General features: G+C 44.4%; 1 protein-coding gene across 7 annotated transcripts in view; it reads right to left on the bottom strand.

Moving 5' to 3' along the window:
• CFAP61 (cilia and flagella associated protein 61) overlaps window positions 1–18583 on the bottom strand; it is a 119990-nt gene that overhangs the window by 6159 nt on the left and 95248 nt on the right. For 6 of the 7 annotated variants that reach the window (XM_083448551.1, XM_083448550.1, XM_083448554.1 and 3 more), the window contains 3 exons: window positions 16476–16803; window positions 15694–15785; window positions 14421–14626 (listed from right to left, as the gene is read on the bottom strand). In XM_083448551.1, the coding sequence (XP_083304677.1) occupies window positions 14421–14626; window positions 15694–15785; window positions 16476–16803 (626 nt within the window). The remainder of the gene's footprint in view (window positions 1–14420; window positions 14627–15693; window positions 15786–16475; window positions 16804–18583) is intronic. The other variant, XR_014513125.1, reaches the window with a different exon arrangement.

Genomic DNA, 18583 nt, shown 5'->3' with positions numbered 1-18583 from the left:
GGGATAAATATGATTTTTTTTTTAAGTATAAGCATATAAAATATAAGCATATCTATTTTAGTAACTACTAGGTGCTGTAATATAAAGTAATGACAACTAAGTTAGTAACAAGTAAACGTTATTTCCAAAGGTCAATTTACACAGCCTCTACACTTGCATACAAGGGACGCGGATGGCGCTGTGGGTTAAACCACAGAGCCTAGGACTTGCTGATCAGAAGGTCGCCCGTTCGAATCCCCTCGACGGGGTGAGCTCCCGTTGCTCGGTCCCTGCTCCTGCCCACCTAGCAGTTCGAAAACACGTCAAAGTGCAAGTAGATAAATAGGTACCGCTCCGGCGGGAAGGTAAACGGCATTTCCGTGCGCTGCTCTGGTTCGCCAGAAGTGGCTTAGTCATGCTGGCCACATGACCCGGAAGCTGTACGCCGGTTCCCTTGGCCAATAAAGCGAGATGAGTGCCGCAGCCCCAGAGTCGGCCACGACTGGACCTAATGGTCAGGTGTCCCTTTACCCTTTCACTTGCATAGGGCTGCCACACATTACCAGAATTTCAAAGTTTCCGCTTCGTCAACGACTTTCAGGGTGTCCTGGTTTTCACTTTTTGAAAGTAACCCTAATTTACAGAACTTGGACACCTTGCTTTAGTTCAAGGCAAACAATTCAGATAAATTGTTAGCAACCAGCATAGCTGGAGTGGCGAGGAAAAAGAGCAGAGCTGTTGTGTGGATCAGATCACACAGTTCAACAAGGTGTAGTTTAAGGGCACATAGTACATATGCTGGGATGTGGGAGTGAGGCTTTGTCTTGCAGGCTTCTGCCCCATCTTTCTGTGTAGACAATTCTGTATACAGTTGTGGATTAGCTTCAGCTGGAGACCAGGCCGAGGGTTTGATCCATTATTTCCTACTCAGAGGTGACCCGCCGCAATCCCAGAGTCATCCGCGACTGGACCTAATGGTCAGGGTCCCTTTACCCTTTTAATTTAGGTTCATTAATCTCAATGAGTTTACCCAAAGTAAATGCAACCCCTGGTTTCCAGTGCGTAGGCTAGGAGAGACTCGATATGTTGGTGTAGTGTAATGCTGGAGCCCGTGTGGCGCAGTGATTAGAATGTGGGACCAGGGGACCAGGGTTCAATTCCGTCCTGGGCCATGGAACTCACTAGCTGACCTGGGGCCACTCGCTGCCTCTCAGCCTAGTCTACCTCACGGGGTTGTTGTATAAATTAAATGAGGAAGGAGAGGAAACGTTTATGCCACCTTGAGCTCATTGCAGGAAAATATAAATGCAATAAAGAAATAGTAACAGAAATAAATTGGGATAGAGTTTCAAACTGGTGAAAAATAGAAACCTATGAGGCCTCTCTCAATTCAACAGTGGTTCCAGGAAAATATGGGATTTTAATCATGGATAAAAGACATACAATTTTCAGACTATTTCGTTGAGCTAGTATTCCTCTTCCTTTTATATTCAGAAGCCATGAAACAGATTTACTCCTGGACCCATCCACATTTACTGGATGCCAGAGGACAGTAACTACCTGAAGATCTTGGATTTGATTTGAGGTTGTGTAACAAAAGTATTATTATTAATGATAACTTATTTGACTTTGTTTTTTATAACAATTGCCTTGGCTTTAACGCTCCTTTTCATTTGCTTTCTACATTGCTAAAACATTTCATTTCCCCCTAATGCAGTGCTTTTTTTCAGGGGTACTCAAAGAGTATGCAGTACCAGTGTGTTATGTACTGAAGTTCTCACCCTGGGCCAGCGGGGGGATACTGTAGTTATGCAAATAAGGGATCGAAAGTGATGTTCAGTGATTGGATAGTTTTAGAAAATTGTTACAGTTACATTGTACTGGTGCTCTATATAAGCAGGCTGGCTGAACCCTTCAGTTCAGTTCTGTCCTGGCCTGTGAATAAACAAGAGCTGTTTGAAGAATCGCTGCGTCGTCTGATATGTTCACCCACAACTTAACACAGTGCCTCTTTTTTGTTGTTAAAAAGTGTGGCACTTACTGTAACAACTTCATGGTGAGTACCGGCACCTATTTTTCTAGAAAAAAAGTACTGCCCCTGCACAACTTTGCAAAAATGACCAGATTGTATTTGGCCAAAATTTTGCTTTATACTCTGGTCATCTCTCAGCTCGACCACTGCAGCCTTCTTCTCCCTGTGAATTCCCTGCCAGATAGATGTCAGTCCTCTCATTCTATCCAAAATGCTTCCTTGTTTTTTCTGCACACCAAAGGACATTTTTTCTAAGACATACTTTAGTAACTGGGATCATGCTTGCTGGTTTGTGTACAGCACTACCTTTTCCTTATGCTTCAGACTTGTGCACTCCCTTTCCACCTCCCTTCCATAGTTTGAGATTACTGTAGGGTGGTATGATGTAATAAATGGGCAAACTATGGTTATTACAAATTATACCTCGCCTTCAAACCAGCAAGTGAAAGTGAGCTTTGAAGTAGTTTTTAGCTTTTGGTTTGTAGGCAAAGTAGGGCAGCTGACCAACACAGCTTGTCTGATTCAGATGCCACAGCAAGAAACACTAATCCCAAATTATGGGACAGAAAGGGAAGAAGGCGTGTGAGCACATGTAGAAAGAGGGAGAGGGCGGAGGGGGTCAGCCTTCAGGAATTCTCCCAATTACTGAACGATGGTTTAGCAAGCACTTGCTTTGAGGATAGAAAAAATGTTATTAATAAAAAAGATCGATTAATTCTGGTACAATGAGCGTTTCTCATTTTCTATATCGTTGGTACTAATTACAGAGTTAACAGCTATTAATATTCATGAGTTAATGTTCATGAATATTCAAGAAGGGGGAGATTGCTTCTTTTAAAGCCGGTTCACATATGACCAGTACCAATGAAAAAAAATGCCAGGGATCACATTCTCCCTGGCACCCAACATTTACTCTGAACCAAGGTGTAAATCTGTAAGCCTTCAAGAATTCACAAGTCTAAGAATGCTGCTGCCTGAGGAAAAGGGAAGGGACCAAATATTTTATTTCTTGCTTAGAATGTGTGTAAGCTGTTTCCTACTGAAGGAAGAGGTCAGGGGTCAGCAAACTTTTTCAGCAGGGGGTCTGTCCACTGTCCCTCAGACCTTGTGGGGGGCCGGACTATATGGGGGGGGGGGATGAACGAATTCCAATGCCCCACAAATAACCCAGAGATACATTTTAAATAAAAGCACACATTCTACTCGTTCTACTCATGTAAAAACACGCTGATTCCTGGACCATCCGCAGGCTGGATTTAGAAGGCGATTGGGCAGGATCTGGCCCCCGGGCCTTAGTTTGCCTCCCCATGGGCTAGCCTATCTAGTGCCCTTTGGGGTGGGACAGTTAACTGGAGAAGGCAGCTAAATCCCTTTTCTAAGGCTGTTGAGATTGTGACAACCTTTTTGCACAAAGTGAAGTGCTGCTGGCTAAGGAGCTGCCATCCAACTGCTGCAAAAGAAAGTAGATGCTGAAGAAGAAGAAGAAGAAGAGGAGGAGGAGGAGGAGGAGGAGGAGGACAGTTGATTTTGGGACATTTGAAGGACCTAAATTAGATTTTTAAAGCCTGGTCATTTTGTTTGACCACCTCAATATTAATTACGGCCTAAAAAAACCCCCAGCAACCTCTTGCTTATTTGCTTGAGACTGTGTGGGTTTGCATGTCTTATATGCAGAAGCAATTAAGTAAAAACAAATGATAAGAATCAGGAAAATCGCAGCAAAATCAGGCAACAGAAAGATCTAAAATAAATTTCTACAGCCTGCTAAATTAAAAATGTCTTCAGTTTCTAACAAAAATGGCTTAAGGAGGGGGCCTGACATATATTCCAAATCTGAAGCACCCTACAGAAGGAGTCCTGTCATTCATGCTTGGGATGGCACTGAGAGAGGGACTATGTGAATCCTGAATCCGGTAAACCCTCTAGCTAAATATAACCTGTGTTTCTCACCCTCAGTCTCCTGTCTACAATACAGGGATAATAACTCTGATGTCAATGCATGTAAAAGCATTTTATGCAGATTAAAGGGCTAAATAAACACTAAATATTATTTAACAGTTTGCAATTGACATTCAAAAAGGACAGGAATATGGAATATACATTAACAACTGCTCAAAGGTTTACCTAATCAAGTTTAATCATAAATTTTTAGTACAAGGAAGCTTTTCAAATTCTAATCCCTGGATTTCTTGGTAGTCTAGCTGCTCATTAGGAGCACAGTTATTCATTAAAAACCTAGTGATGTAATACAGAAAATAAATATCTAATGCTTCCAAATATTCATTGGCCATTTATATTTATCTTTTATACACGTATGAATAGTATGATTCAAGGTTAGGATTTAATTCTAGCAGAATAGGAAAGCTGTTAGGGCTTTCATGTATTACTTTGCCTTTATTCTGTCTCTTCAAAAAATGCACACCTATTTACCTCTAATTAGGGTGCAAAGTGTACTGAGTGGCATTAGGCATATTCAGCCATGCTCACAGCCTCTCTTTTTGACAGAAAGGAAAATTGATGGCAACCTTAAGGAAGCCTTCAGGGTGAAGTGAAGCGTTAAGGTGGAATCCTTTTCAATACAAACATGTCCCGATAATGCTTTGGAACTACCAGATTCCACAGAACTGCACATCATGTTCTGGTTTGAGTAAACAACAAGCCTGATGTTTAGAACGTCTGTTTTACATCTAATCTTCATATTCAGCATCCATCCCAGGTTTAATATAATCCCTTAATTTCAATGAGGATTCTCTCTGTAGACTTTTTTAATGCATATATTTTATCAGCACTGTAAAAATAAAAGGAAAGCCACAAACTGTGTGTCCCACACCCTGCTTGCTTTAGGGATATCTTTGTAATATTTTTCCCCTATAACACTATAATTGTATAATTTAAGAGTCTATTACTCACAACTAACTAAGAGGCATTGTAAAAAGTTACTATTATGCTTGGGTTGAAATTTATTATTAACAACTAGAGTATAATTGGAAAAATATTGGAAGAGTTATTCAACCTGCTTCTAGGTTTCAGCAAATGGCTGAGGAAAATGTGGCAGACTGCCTTGATGAATAAGTGAACATGTTTTAGGCATCTGTGAGACTGGAAAATACGCTCAACAGATGGTTTTTCTGTCACTTGATCTCCTTTTTTGTTGGAACAGGGTTAAATCTGAAGAATATTTACAGCCAGAAGTGTTAGTGGTGATTTAATAACGTCTTGAATATATTTTGATTGGAAATATATTACAGGTATATTATGGGAGAGGTGGATTACATTTTCTATTAATGTTTGTGTTAAATTTTACTTGACTCAATTTGTTAATCTCTTCTTGTTTTTATCCTTTCTGTATCTATTTTCTCTTGTAAAATTCATTAAAAATGGAGGTAGGGGAAGAAAATTCTATCACGAAATTTCTTAACAACATTGACGCGGGGGGGGGACGCAGGTGGCGCTGTGGGTAAAACCTCAGCGCCTAGGACTTGCCGATCGTATGGTCGGCGGTTCGAATCCCCGCGGCGGGGTGTGCTCCCATCATTCGGTCCCAGCGCCTGCCAACCTAGCAGTTCGAAAGCACCTCCGGGTGCAAGTAGATAAATAGGGACCGCTTACTAGCGGGAAGGTAAACGGCATTCCGTGTGCTGCGCTGGCTCGCCAGATGCAGCTTGTCACGCTGGCCACGTGTCCCGGAAGTGTCTGCGGACAGCGCTGGCTCCCGGCCTCTAGAGTGAGATGAGCGCACAACCCTAGAGTCTGGCAAGACTGGCCCGTACGGGCAGGGGTACCTTTACCTTTAACATCCTCTTCATAGTCCAATGCAAGTATTATTATATGTACTTTGATTCTACCCATAACAATCAAATACCATACAAGTGTATGAGTAGATAGCATTTGGAAACATGAGAGTATTGCCAAACTCCTCTAGGTCTCACTTATATTGGATATGGGCCACAGGAAAAGCTGTTACACATGTAATATTTCCATGTATGACTCATTCATGTGTTAATCTTAACATGCCAGTGATCAATAGTCCAGGTGGGCGCAACACTAGGAAGCTCATGTTACATGCAATGGGCAATGGGCAAAGTGCATTAAAATGCAACCAATTAGCCACGCAGAGCAAGCTTCCATTGGCTGAGAGATTACCAAGTGGTCTGCATCTGATTCAAATCATGCCTTTGGTACCTGCAACTAGACAAAGGGGATTGTGTTTGTGTGTCTCCCGAGAGACAACTGGGCCGTGGGTACTGGAACTTGTACCTGTGCTGCATTGATAACAAATAGGACAGGGATTCATTTGTGAGTATGATTTCATTCTAAATCTCACTATACTTCAAGGAACGATAATCATCTGCATTGATATTCAAAAGTGCATTACCATGCCTACTTTCCAAATTGCTGAAGCAATTTTACAAAACTGAAATCAATTTACATTTCCAGTGCAGGGGTAACTATCAAATGTAAAGGAAAAGCTCCATAAAAGTGTAGCTAACATCGTGAACTCAACTGAGGTACAACAGTCTAACTTCTATATGCAATACAGGATAAGTCACACTGTTAGAACTCATAGGATGCATGTCTGTTGTGGCCTAGTTGTCACTGTTAATTCAGAAATTTAATTAATTTTGAAACAATTTTGCTATCATGAAATCTAGCTCTACAGGGATGAAGCCTTCAACCGGATGAGTGCAAGGCAGTGAGAAAATTCATGGTTAGATATGGCCTCTAATTTAAAAGATAATTTGCATGTCATAGACAGGCAAATTAACTCCCAGGTGACAGCTGTTTTACTGAGTTCATTCCTGGCAATGGATTTTGTGTAGAGGAAAAATATAATCCTGCTACAAAAGGATGAAAATAAGTAGTCTTCTGCCTTACAAAAAAAAAGAGACAAAAAGTATGCATATGAAACTTAACAGTACTACTGACAAATTTTATTTCTTTATTAAAACAATTTATATACTACTTAACTACAATAGTTTCTAAGCAGCTTCTAAAGACACAATATAAAAAGAAAAATCAGCTAAAACTATAAAATAAAATTTCAATTAAAATGCTTCCTGGAATTAAAAAAAAAAACCCTTTTCAGAAGGAGTCGGAAGTTCAGAAGGGGTGGTATATAGTACTAACTTTATTGTATCTTTTTCCTAAACTTGTTATCTCCTCCAACCATGGGGAAAGCTACAATAAAAATTAAACAAAACAAGCCAAAAATAAATAAATAAGCCAATATAATATTTTTGTATTTCCTGCCCAAGGAAACTATACAATTAGATAATCCACAAACCTATTTCCAAAAAGCAAGAAAGATGCCGTGACCTTCCTGTTGAATACATACCTATGTGTGATGGGATGAAGAGCTGCTTGTGTGTAAATTGCAATCCCTCAGAGTTTGAACAGCTTCTCAAACCTCTGCCTGTGACGGAGCCCCTCCAGCATGGCTGCGTCAGTCGCTAGCAGAATCCGAAAGTGGCTGCTTTCGGAAACGTTTCCAACATAAAAGCTCCTTAACGGAAACACGTCTTCTGGACTCTCGGCGTGACAGCTTCCGGCGAGGAATGGGTGTCCCTATAGGAGGTCCTGAGACCTCCCCGCTGTTTTCGCTGGAAGCGTCTCTGAGCCATTCCTCCGACTCTCCTTCCCTTGACGTTCCTGCTCTCCCCCTACTGGTTCCCTCTTCAGCTGCTGCGTCTCTCTCAACCTCAGAGAGCCTTTGCACCTCCTGTCCTGCCGATGGCAGTTCCCTGACATCCACCTCCCCTCCAGGGCCCCCTTCACCCCCTCCCGTCTCCTCCCCTACGGGTTGGGAGGAGGTAAAACCCCGGAAAGAACCTTCCTCATCGTCTGAAGTTTCGAACACCTTTCTCCACTTGTTGTGGTTCCTAGTCTCTCGGTACTCCTCGTCATCTGAGTCCGTTCCTTCTTCCAACTCCGACTCCGCGAATCCTTCCAGTTCCTCTTCCTCGTCTGTGGTGCCGAAATACTCCCTTCTAAACCTTGCTACCGGCTGTGGTTTCCGCGGGAATCTTTGGTGGAACGTTTCTGTTAAAACCTCGTCATTGACCTCCTCTGCAGTCACCCAGGTGTTTTCTGACTCCGGTTCCCCTTCCCACGCCACTAAATACTCCACCTGATTGCCCTTCCACCTGGAATCGAGGATTTCCGCTACATGGTTACTGCTTTCCCTCTCTTCCAAGACCGGTCCCCTGATGTGCTCCCCTTCACCTCCCCCCTTGTACGGTGACAGTAATGACCTGTGGAACACTGGATGCAATTTCATGTGGTTGGGTAACCGGAGTTTGAAAGCCACTGGGTTGACCTGCCGAATGACCTCAAAGGGTCCCAATCTCTTGGGTCTTAATTTCTTACAACCCCCTTTGAACGGCAACCCTTGGGTGGACAACCACACCTGATCCCCCACCCTTATGGTTTCACCTTCCCTCCTGTTCTTGTCTGCCTGCTTCTTATATTGAGCCTTGGCCCTTTCTAAGTTGAGCTGAAGCTGACGATGGATCGCTTCCATCTCTTCTACAAAATGTTCGGCCGCTGGGACGCTCCATCTCTCGCCTCCCTCCCCCGGGAATGCCCTGGGGTGACACCCGTAATTGGCCAAAAAGGGGCTCATCCCTGTGGACACATGCTCCGCATTGTTGTAGGCAAATTCTGCCAGCGCCAGCTTTTCGACCCAATCATTCCCTCTGTCATTGACATAACACCTCAGATATTGTTGGAGGATGCCATTTGCTCTTTCCGCCTGCCCGTTGGTTTCAGGATGCCGGGCCGTCGAAAAATTGACTTCCACGTGCAGCAAGCTCATGAGCTTCCTCCAGAACCTGGAAGTAAATTGTTTCCCGCGGTCCGAGACAACCCTCAAGGGGGCGCCATGCAGCCGGAAGATGTGTTCTACAAACAACTTCGCTGTTTCTTCCGCTGTGACTGCATGTGAACATGCTACAAAGTGGCACATCTTAGTTAACAGGTCCACTACTACCATGATGGCCGTCTTCCCTTTGGATTTGGGCAGATCCGTCATAAAATCTATTGATACAGCCTCCCAAGGCCGTTCTGGCGTGGGTAGTGGTTCCAATAACCCTGCCGGCGCCCTTCTTTCCCCCTTGGCCCTCTGGCATTGGTCACACCCTCTTACATACTCCTTTACATCTTCCCTCACCTTGGGCCACCAAAACTCCCTGGTGACCATCCACATGGTCTTGTGTTGTCCAAAATGTCCCGCCGTGGGACTATCATGCAACTGCTTGAGTACCCTCCCTCTCAATTCACCTTCTGGTATATACAGTGCCCCTTTGTAATACAATGCCCCATTTCTTTCTTCAAAACCCTCCGGGCTCTCACCCTCTCCCCTGAGGCCTCTGAGCTTATTTTGGGCATATTCGTCAGTTTCCGTTTCTTCTACCAGCTCTCGTCTCCCCACCAGCGCCGCCCCACACACCCAGCGGTCCTCAGGAATGACATGTCTTTCTTCGCTTGCCCCCTCCCCTTCCAAGTACTCTGGTTTGCGTGAGAGAGCGTCCGCCCTGACGTTCTCTGGGCCTGGTACATAACAAATCTCGAAGTGGAATTTGGAAAATTCCTGTGCCCATCTCACTTGTCGTTGGTTGAGTACTCGAGCTGTTCTCCAATACTCCAAATTCTTGTGGTCGGTGCACACTTGCACCTTGTGTTGTGCCCCAATCAATAAATGTCTCCACCTCCGGAACGCTTCGTGAATGGCAAGTAGTTCCCTGTCATACACCGTGTAGTTCCGCTCGGACTTATTCAGCTTCCTCGAGAAAAAGGCACACGGTCTCCACTCTGACGTATTTCTTCCCGGCTGAAGAAGCACAGCCCCCACCGCTCTGTCTGACGCGTCTGTCTCCACCCTCATGGGCTTCTGTAGGTCCACATGCAGAAGTTGTTCTTCCGAAGCGAAAGCCCTTTTCAGTTCTTCAAAAGCTCTCTCCGCCTCCGCCGTCCAAACAAATTTCTTCTTGCTACTGAGGCAGTCGGTGATGGGTGCCGTCAAGTGTGCAAAATTCTTGATGAACTTCCGATAAAAGTTCCCAAACCCCAGGAATCTTTGCACATCCTTCTTGGTTTTCGGTGTCTTCCATTCCAGCACCGCCTGGACTTTGCCTGGATCCATGGCCAATCCTTGGTCTGACAGGCGGTACCCCAGGAATTCCACCTCCTTGGCATGAAACTGGCACTTCTCCAGTTTCACCCACAGCTGATTGGCTTGCAGCCGGCCCAACACTTCTCTCACGTCCCTCACATGCTGCTCTTCATTTTCCGAATACACCAACACGTCATCCAAAAAGGCCACACAATTCTTGTAGAGCAACGGCCCCAGGACGTGGTTGATAAAACTTTGAAAACATGCGGAGCCGGCTTGGAGACCGAAGGGCATTACGAGGTATTCAAATGCTCCCAAAGGGGTGAACATGGTGGTCTTCCATTCATCCCCCTTCCTTATTCGTATCAGATTATACGCCCCCCGCAGGTCCAGTTTTGTAAAAATCTTCCCCTTCCTCACCCTGGTCAGAATGTCATCAATTCGGGGCATAGGAAAGGCCAGGGGTTCCGACACGGCGTTTAGGGCCCTGAAATCCACTACAAGTCTCGGCTTATCTGTGTTTTTTTTGTCCACAAAAAACACTGGGCTGCCCCCCACCGCTCGGGACTCTCTGATGAAACCCCTCTTCAGGTTTTTGTCAATGAACTCCCTCAGCTCCTGCATCTCCCTGTCTGACATGGCGTACAGCTTGCCCACTGGGAGTTGAGCCCCCGGGAGTAGGTTGATTTGACAGTCAAAGGGTCTATGCGGCGGCAGTTTGTCCGCTTCTCTTTCGCTAAATACGTTGCTCAGATCTGCATATTGCGGAGGCACCTCCCCTTGCTTCATTACCTCCATCCCAGCTAAGGTGAGCTTGGCTCCCCCTGGATCCTTCCCCTGCTTGCAGTGTTCCAGGCAATGCGCCGACCCAAAGGAGACCACCCTCTGGTGCCAGCCCACTAGAGGATCGTGTAGTGCCAGCCAGCTCATCCCCAAAATTATGGGAGCTCCTCCCAATGTGGCCACATTAAACGCTATCCTCTCGGTGTGTCTTGCCACCCTCATTATCATGGGAACTGTCTGTTGGTTCACTTCTCCTCCCAACAGCTCTCTGCCGTCAATCGTGGTTACCTGCAGGGGTTTACTTAAGGGGAGGGTTTGTATCTGGTGCTCAGCTGCGAACTCCTTACTCATGAAATTACAGGAGCTGCCTGAATCCAGCAGGGCCTTGATCTGTAGGGGGTGTCCGTTTGGCAGCTCTAGCAACACCTCTATCACTAGAGCAGGTCTGGGAGGTTCTGGCGCGGGCACTCTCACTGCTTTTGAGCCTGGCTGCTGTGCCCCGACGGCAGCCAGGCGTTGGCTTTTACTTGCTCTGTGCTTTCCTCCTCCTCTCCCCCAACAGCTCCTGCCATGCCTTGCCATTCCTTTCTCCGTGGACAGACTCTGGCAAAGTGTCCTGGCTGTTGGCAGAGATAGCATTTCTTCCCGCCCTTTCCCTCTTTCTTCCACCCTTCACCGATGTTTGAAACTGTGCGCGCACGCGCTGTTCCCACTTCCATCGGCTCTGCCGGCGGGAAAGGCTGCTCTGGAATGTCTGGAATGCGGAGCTCCCTCCAACGTTCTCCTTTCCCCTCCCGCTTCTCCAAAGCCCTCGCTTCCTGGCGCGCCCCTATGGCTAGCGCGGCTTTAGTCAGCTGGTCCATAGACTCTGCTCTGGGGTTCCGGGAAAGTTCATCTTTCAAGGACGAAGACAGACCTTCTTCGAAAAGCATTTGAATGGGCTCAGAAGACAAGTCCCACCCCAATCGATGAATCAACATAGTGAACTCAGTCCAGTACTCACGGACAGTCCTGTTTCCCTGCTTGCAAGCCATTAACTGCCTTCGCACCCCTCCCTGCTCAATGTCACTGGAAAACATCAGGTCCATGGCACGAAAAAACTTCATCGCGTCCTTTAGGATCTCATTATTTGCTGCCATCAAGGGTCTAACCCAGTCCTTCGCCCCTGATTCGAGATGGCTAATTACAAAAGCCACTCGCGATTCCTCATCAGGGAAGTCATCGAACTGCAGATTGAGAGCATATTGCATCTCTGTCCTAAAGGCATGGTAGTTCCTGGGGTCCCCCCCAAATTTCTGCACCAATCCTGGCATCTTTCTGTTGAGTGGGGTGGCTTTCTCCCTCCCCCTCTCTGCATCCTGAGCCCTCCTTTCTTCCAGCCTCGCCGTCTGCAAGGCAAGCTGGATTTCCAACGTCCTATACCTTTCCTCCAGGCTTGGACCTCCTCCAGCTGCCCCTCCGGTTCCTGCTGGTTCGCTCATGATGCCTCTCCCTGGCACAAGCTAGCTGTCGGTGACTTTCGGATTGCTGTGATGGGATGAAGAGCTGCTTGTGTGTAAATTGCAATCCCTCAGAGTTTGAACAGCTTCTCAAACCTCTGCCTGTGACGGAGCCCCTCCAGCATGGCTGCGTCAGTCGCTAGCAGAATCCGAAAGTGGCTGCTTTCGGAAACGTTTCCAACATAAAAGCTCCTTAACGGAAACACGTCTTCTGGACTCTCGGCGTGACAGTTTCCGCCGAGGAACGGGTGTTCCTATAGGAGGTCCTGAGACCTCCCCACTGTTTTCACTGGAAGCATCTCTGAGCCATTCCTCCGACTCTCCTTCCCTTGACGTTCCTGTTCGCCCCCTACTGGTTCCCTCTTCAGGTGTCAAGTCTCTCTCTACCTCAGAGAGCCTTGGCACCTCCTGTCCTGCCGATGGCAGTTCCCTGACACTATGTAAATTGGATATTTTGATAAATTTCCTTGCGCTATTGTGACATTAATGATACTACCAGGATTATGTAAAAATTTCAAGAGGCTTATGTTGCTTGCTACAACCATCTCTGCTGTCTTGCAGGTAACAGGCAAGCCAGCACAGAATACTTGCATAAACAGGTACCACTGTGGCAGAAAGGTAAACAGCATTTCTGTGTGCTCCATGCATCAATAGCTGTTTAGTCCTGCTGGCCACATGACCCAGAAAGCTGTCTGTGGACAAGCGCCGGCTCCCTTGGCCTGAGGCAAGATGAACACCACACCCCAGAGTCCCCTTGGACTGGACTTAACTGTCCAGGGGTCCTTTACCTTTACTTGCATGAGTATTAGTTGCAGGGCATTTTTTTCATCTGGAACTTGCCAGAACTCAGTTCCAGCACCTCTCAGGTGGGCACCATTGCCATTATAAGAGCATGAGGGAGGCGTTCATGGTGAGTTCTGGCACCTCTAGAAAAAGTAGCATGAGGTAGTAGTCAACTAGGTTTTACTCAGAGTAGGCTTCCTGATATTAATGGATGTAAATTAGATGTATTCATTGATTTTAAGAGGTGTACTCTGAGTAAAACTTAATTGAACACCACCCATGGTCTCAAAGCACACTGATCTTGGGAATTTCCATCACCAGCATTGAATGCAGATCGGTTAAGATATTAATAGTGTTTGCTCTATACTACAAATCATCAAAGAAATGAACTAGATTCTTACTATAAGGAGGCCTGGGTTCAGTTCCTCACTCAGCCATGAAGCTCACTGAGTGGCTTTGGGACAGGCACCAACTCTCAGTGTAACATACTTCACAGGCTTGTTGTGAGGATTAGTGGAGAACAGGGGCAGGGAAGAGGACAATGCCTTTATCACCAGCAGCTTCATCATTTTATGTGTATGCCACATTCCCATGGTAAACTGTTAAGTTGTGGGTGAACATATCAGATGACACAGCGATTCTTCAAACAGCTCTTGTTTATTCACAGGCCTGAACTGAAGGGTTCAGCCAGCCTGTTTATATAGAGCTCCACTAGAACGCAACAGTAACCACTTTCTGTAACTATCCAGTCACTGAAAGTCACTTTCAATTCCTTATTTGCATATGTGGACCTGAGTGAAATCTATCTACAGTATCCCCCTGCTGGCCCAGGGTGAGTACATAACATAAACCATGGTGAAGTCAGCTCAAGTTTCATTGGAATAGCACTGTAAATATTAAAAAAACACACCCACCCCAATGCAAACCAGATTGCTAAAACTGCTGCGACACTTGTACACTCATTCAGCATCCATTGGCTCACATTGAAACATTAAGTTCCTGGAAGGAAAAGTGAGGTGTAACTGTTAAATAAATGAATGATAAATCAATTAGTCCAGCAGTACCAGGGGAGCTGGGATTTATCTGTGCAGTGCTCTCCATGGACCTTGTGTTCATCTAACCAGACAGGGGTTCTTATTTCTGCTCCTGCCTACAACCAGGAGGAGGAGCTTTGCCAAAAGTGCCCCAATAATAACTGAATTAAGACAGACTTTATATACTAAAATTAACTCACCTGTAGAGATCAGTGATCAGTCCTTCCCTCCAGCGAGAACAAAGATTATTAAGAAGACGCTCGTGCTGTGCAAATAAACAGATGTAGTTGGAGACAGGAACAGGATCCTTTGAAAAGCAGGTAATTGTTTCTATCATACTGTACTGGTTGACATGTATTCTGAAGTAGTTTCCCTTTATCGCATCTCCTGTTGTGATTGCCATCCCCTGTGATAAATTAAGAAAACAGTTGTGACAGCAGACAGAGGAAAACAAAGTTGGACAGCATATTGCTAAAGTACTGTGTCCAATTCTGGGCACCACAGTTCAAGAAGGACACTGACAAACTGGAACATGTCTAGAGGAGGGCAACCAAAATGGTCAAAGGCCTGGAAACGATGCCTTATGAGGAACGGCTAAGGGAGCTGGGCATGTTTAGCCTGGAGAAGAGGAGGTTAAGGGGTGATAGGATAGCCATGTTCAAATATATAAAAGGATGTCACATAGAGGAGGGAGAAAGGTTGTTTTCTGCTGCTCCAGAGAAGCGGACACGGAGCAATGGATCCAAACTACAAGAAAGAAGATTCCACCTAAACATTAGGAAGAACTTCCTGACAGTAAGAGCTGTTCGACAGTAGAATTTGCTGCCAAGGAGTGTGGTGGAGTCTCCTTTTTTGGAGGTCTTTAAGCAGAGGCTTGACAACCATATGTCAGGAGTGCTCTGATGGTGTTTCCTGCTTGGCAGGGGGTTGGACTCGATGGCCCTTGTGGTCTCTTCCAACTCTATGATTCTATAAAGAGGGATTTTTATCATCAATACTCTTGGAGTATACTCTTGGAGTATAAAGAGGGGTTTTTATCATCAATACTCTTGGATATCTAGGAAGTTGTGGATTATACACAATAACACCGTCTGTCTTGCTATTCGATGCAAAATTAGCTGTAGTTAAATGTTAAGGGTGGTATTCAGCTAAGTCCTACTCAGAGCAGACCCATATCTGGCAACCTCAGTGAATCTACTCTGAGTAGGACTGTCACTGAATATCACCCTTAGTGTCCTGTGTTTTTACTGAAGAGGACATACACCAGGTCACCCACAACACTGGAGGGCACTGAGTAAGGTTGTCACCTTACCCTAAACACACAGAGAAGTTCAGGTGGTAAAGTTTTCGCTATCATTGCATCGCTTTGTGTGGCTTACAATACAGCCACAGATTTCCTAGAAAACTGAAAGCTGCAGCAGTACCAGATCACATAGGCCTGCTTTACACGACTCACATATTTTTAGAACTTACATAATTAGGTTGTGATTCTTGTACATCCAAGCGAGAAGGAATTCCAGGTTTAAAAATATGCACATAATTATATTTTCCAGGTAGAACACCACCTGTCAGAAGCAATGAGAGGTGTTGTGAAGATCTCTATAATGGCTGCCAGCATATATGACAGCTAATTTGTTAATCATAAAATATGATAATTCCAAGTTTAAAACTCTTTGTTACATTTTTTTTGTTATTTCTAAAACAATGCCATGGTGATTGGAGCAAGAACAGGTAGTACCTTGCTGTTGTTTCATAGGTTCATCTGAACCATGTGGAAGCACCTAGAACCCCTGGAATCTTACACAGCTCAGTGATAGTGGTGGCATGGAACTATATCTATATATGAATTTGCACTTGACATCTATGCCAATGTTCATGAGAAAAAATTCTGCCTGGGGGAAAAAATCCTCCTGATATTAAGATATAGGAACAATATTTTTCTAAACTGATACTTTATACACCCTATACCAGGGGTTGTCAGCCTGGTTCCTACCGCCCACTAGTGGGTGTTTCAGGATTCTAGGTGGACTTTTTGGGGTTCTACGGCACAAGCTGAATCCTCCTTCCATCAAGCACTGGTGGGCGGTAAGAAATTTTTACCACCAAGAAAGATGCATTAGTGGGTGGTAGGTATGAAAAGGTTGACTACCCCTGCCTTATACAAATGTTAATTTCCTCCACTTCACATTTCATGCTGCACAAGATGAAAATATTATAGAAATGCTAGACAATGAAAAGGAATGTTCTTGGCCCACCTTGAACTTTGCACCCCTTGTATATAGGGATGAGTCTATCCAAATCTTCTGGGGGTTCAAAAACTGGCTCCAGAGTTGGATCAAAAAGATTTAGCATGGTTGCAGCAAGCTGGAAGCCAACCTCTTTTGAGCTGAAATTGCTGTGTGTCCATTCATTGGCATAGTATATATTGGAGAACTTGGTTAAAGAACCTGCAGCTCTGATGGCGATATCATTAGTATGGAAGTTGGTATCAATCACAAGCCTCCCGTCGTAAACAAGACATGCATCATTAATTGCCTTGAAGGTCTCATAATCCACTCTTTTTTCAGTAAAGTTAAAGAATGCCTAAAAATAAGGCGGTAATTAGTCCTCCTGTAAAACAGGCAGCGCCAACATGGTGTCCTTCAGATGCAGCTACACTAATCATCATGCTTGAAGGCACCCACTTTCAGCTAAGGGGCCGTGACTTTGAGTCTGCAATCTGCAGGGGTCAGCTGTGCAATTTCCATGGGGAACTCTGTCACATGGCTGATGCAGTTGCACCTCTACCTGCCTCACACCTGATGTCACATATGATGTCAGGTGTAGGACAGGTAGTTATGGTTTGGAGAAAATGGCTTGTGGGCCAAATTGGGACTTATGCCAGACCAAATGTGACCCTTGGGCTGGAGGTTCCCCATCCCTGCCATAAAGGCAATCCACTGGGGTTATTGTGCCCCATTGAGGGACATCAAGTTATCAAGTCCACACATATGTTAGAGAAGGTGCAACAACTTAGGCACATATTTTCATATGCATTGGGAGTGACTACTGCTTCATGCATTTTAGTTATGTGTCTTTAAGGAGATCTCAGAAATTATGGGGTGAGAAATATTGATGGATCCAATTAGCACTTATTAGCTTAAATGAAGCTCTGTTGTCCAAGGATCTGATTATTTGCTTGATAATAGCAGGTAGGCTTGAGGCTGCTAAAAAATGGAAGTCTCCTTGGACATTGTCATGGTATGAAAGGGTGTGGAGCATAGCATAGCCCAGCAGAAAAAACAGACTTGTTCTGTTTAGGGCAATTGAAAATAACAAACACTGAATCTTTTGATACAACTTGGAATAGATTTATTCATTTATTTATCAGTAGAGGTGGATCTGGCCAAAATGCTCCATAATCTAAAGACATACATGGTCTGACATATTTCCGCCATGTTGATTCTCTTGAATAGAGATATCAAATTTCCAGTGATATTCTCTTAATCTAATTCAATCAGCACAAGGGGCAGTCTCAAAGTAAATTTTGTCACTGCTATTATTATATATATAATTTTCCTCCAAAAATCATAGGTGACTCGACATTCCCACCACATATGTAATAATTGCATAGTTTTGGCTGAGCACTTCCAGCATTTAAAATGATTTATGAGTAGATTTTATTGAACCTAGCTCAAATTAAGTACCAGCATAAAAGCTGTTTATATTGAGCTTTTCTTACTGATAAGCTGAGTGAGGATTCTCTCACAGAGCTCCAAATCTTGACCAATTTCTGCACGGAAATACTAAACCCCAGATCTCTTTTCCACCTTGTTCTGACTACTGAGTCCCTTTTCCTAAATCCATTAATTATAATTTTTGGTCGAAATACTTTTTGCCATATTATCTGATGTAATTTCCCCCCAAGGAGCCATACCTTACCACACAGGTTGAACCTACAAATTTAGACAGCAGATATTGGAACCATGGGAAAATCTGTTCTCTTGTTTTTTTGACTAATTACATGTCTTATTAACATCAGTCCATTATTTACTAGATACCCAAATTTTATAACACATGTTTTTCCTAGTTAACAAAATCCAACAGCTGATTGACTCAGATATGATGACTTAATATAGATAAAAGTACAAAATTTCCCATTTGTACTTGACCCATTTTTTCAATAATGAATGTGGAATTTAACTTTGTTTTAATAAATTTCCCCTCTCATTTTTAGACATTCACCTTAATGTTTCAAATGGGGCATTAAGTTGTCCAACTGATATGAATCTTTACCCTATCTTGTACAAGGCATATTTTTAATCAAATTCAGCTAGTATTATTGGTTATTCTTGTGAGACATATCCTGCTATATACATTTATC

Source organism: Podarcis tiliguerta, assembly GCF_965153285.1.
Source record: "Podarcis tiliguerta genome assembly, chromosome: 7".
NCBI lineage: Eukaryota > Metazoa > Chordata > Lepidosauria > Squamata > Lacertidae > Podarcis > Podarcis tiliguerta.
The sequence above is the reverse complement of the archived record's forward strand: the minus strand, read 5'-3'. Positions and strand labels throughout refer to the sequence as shown.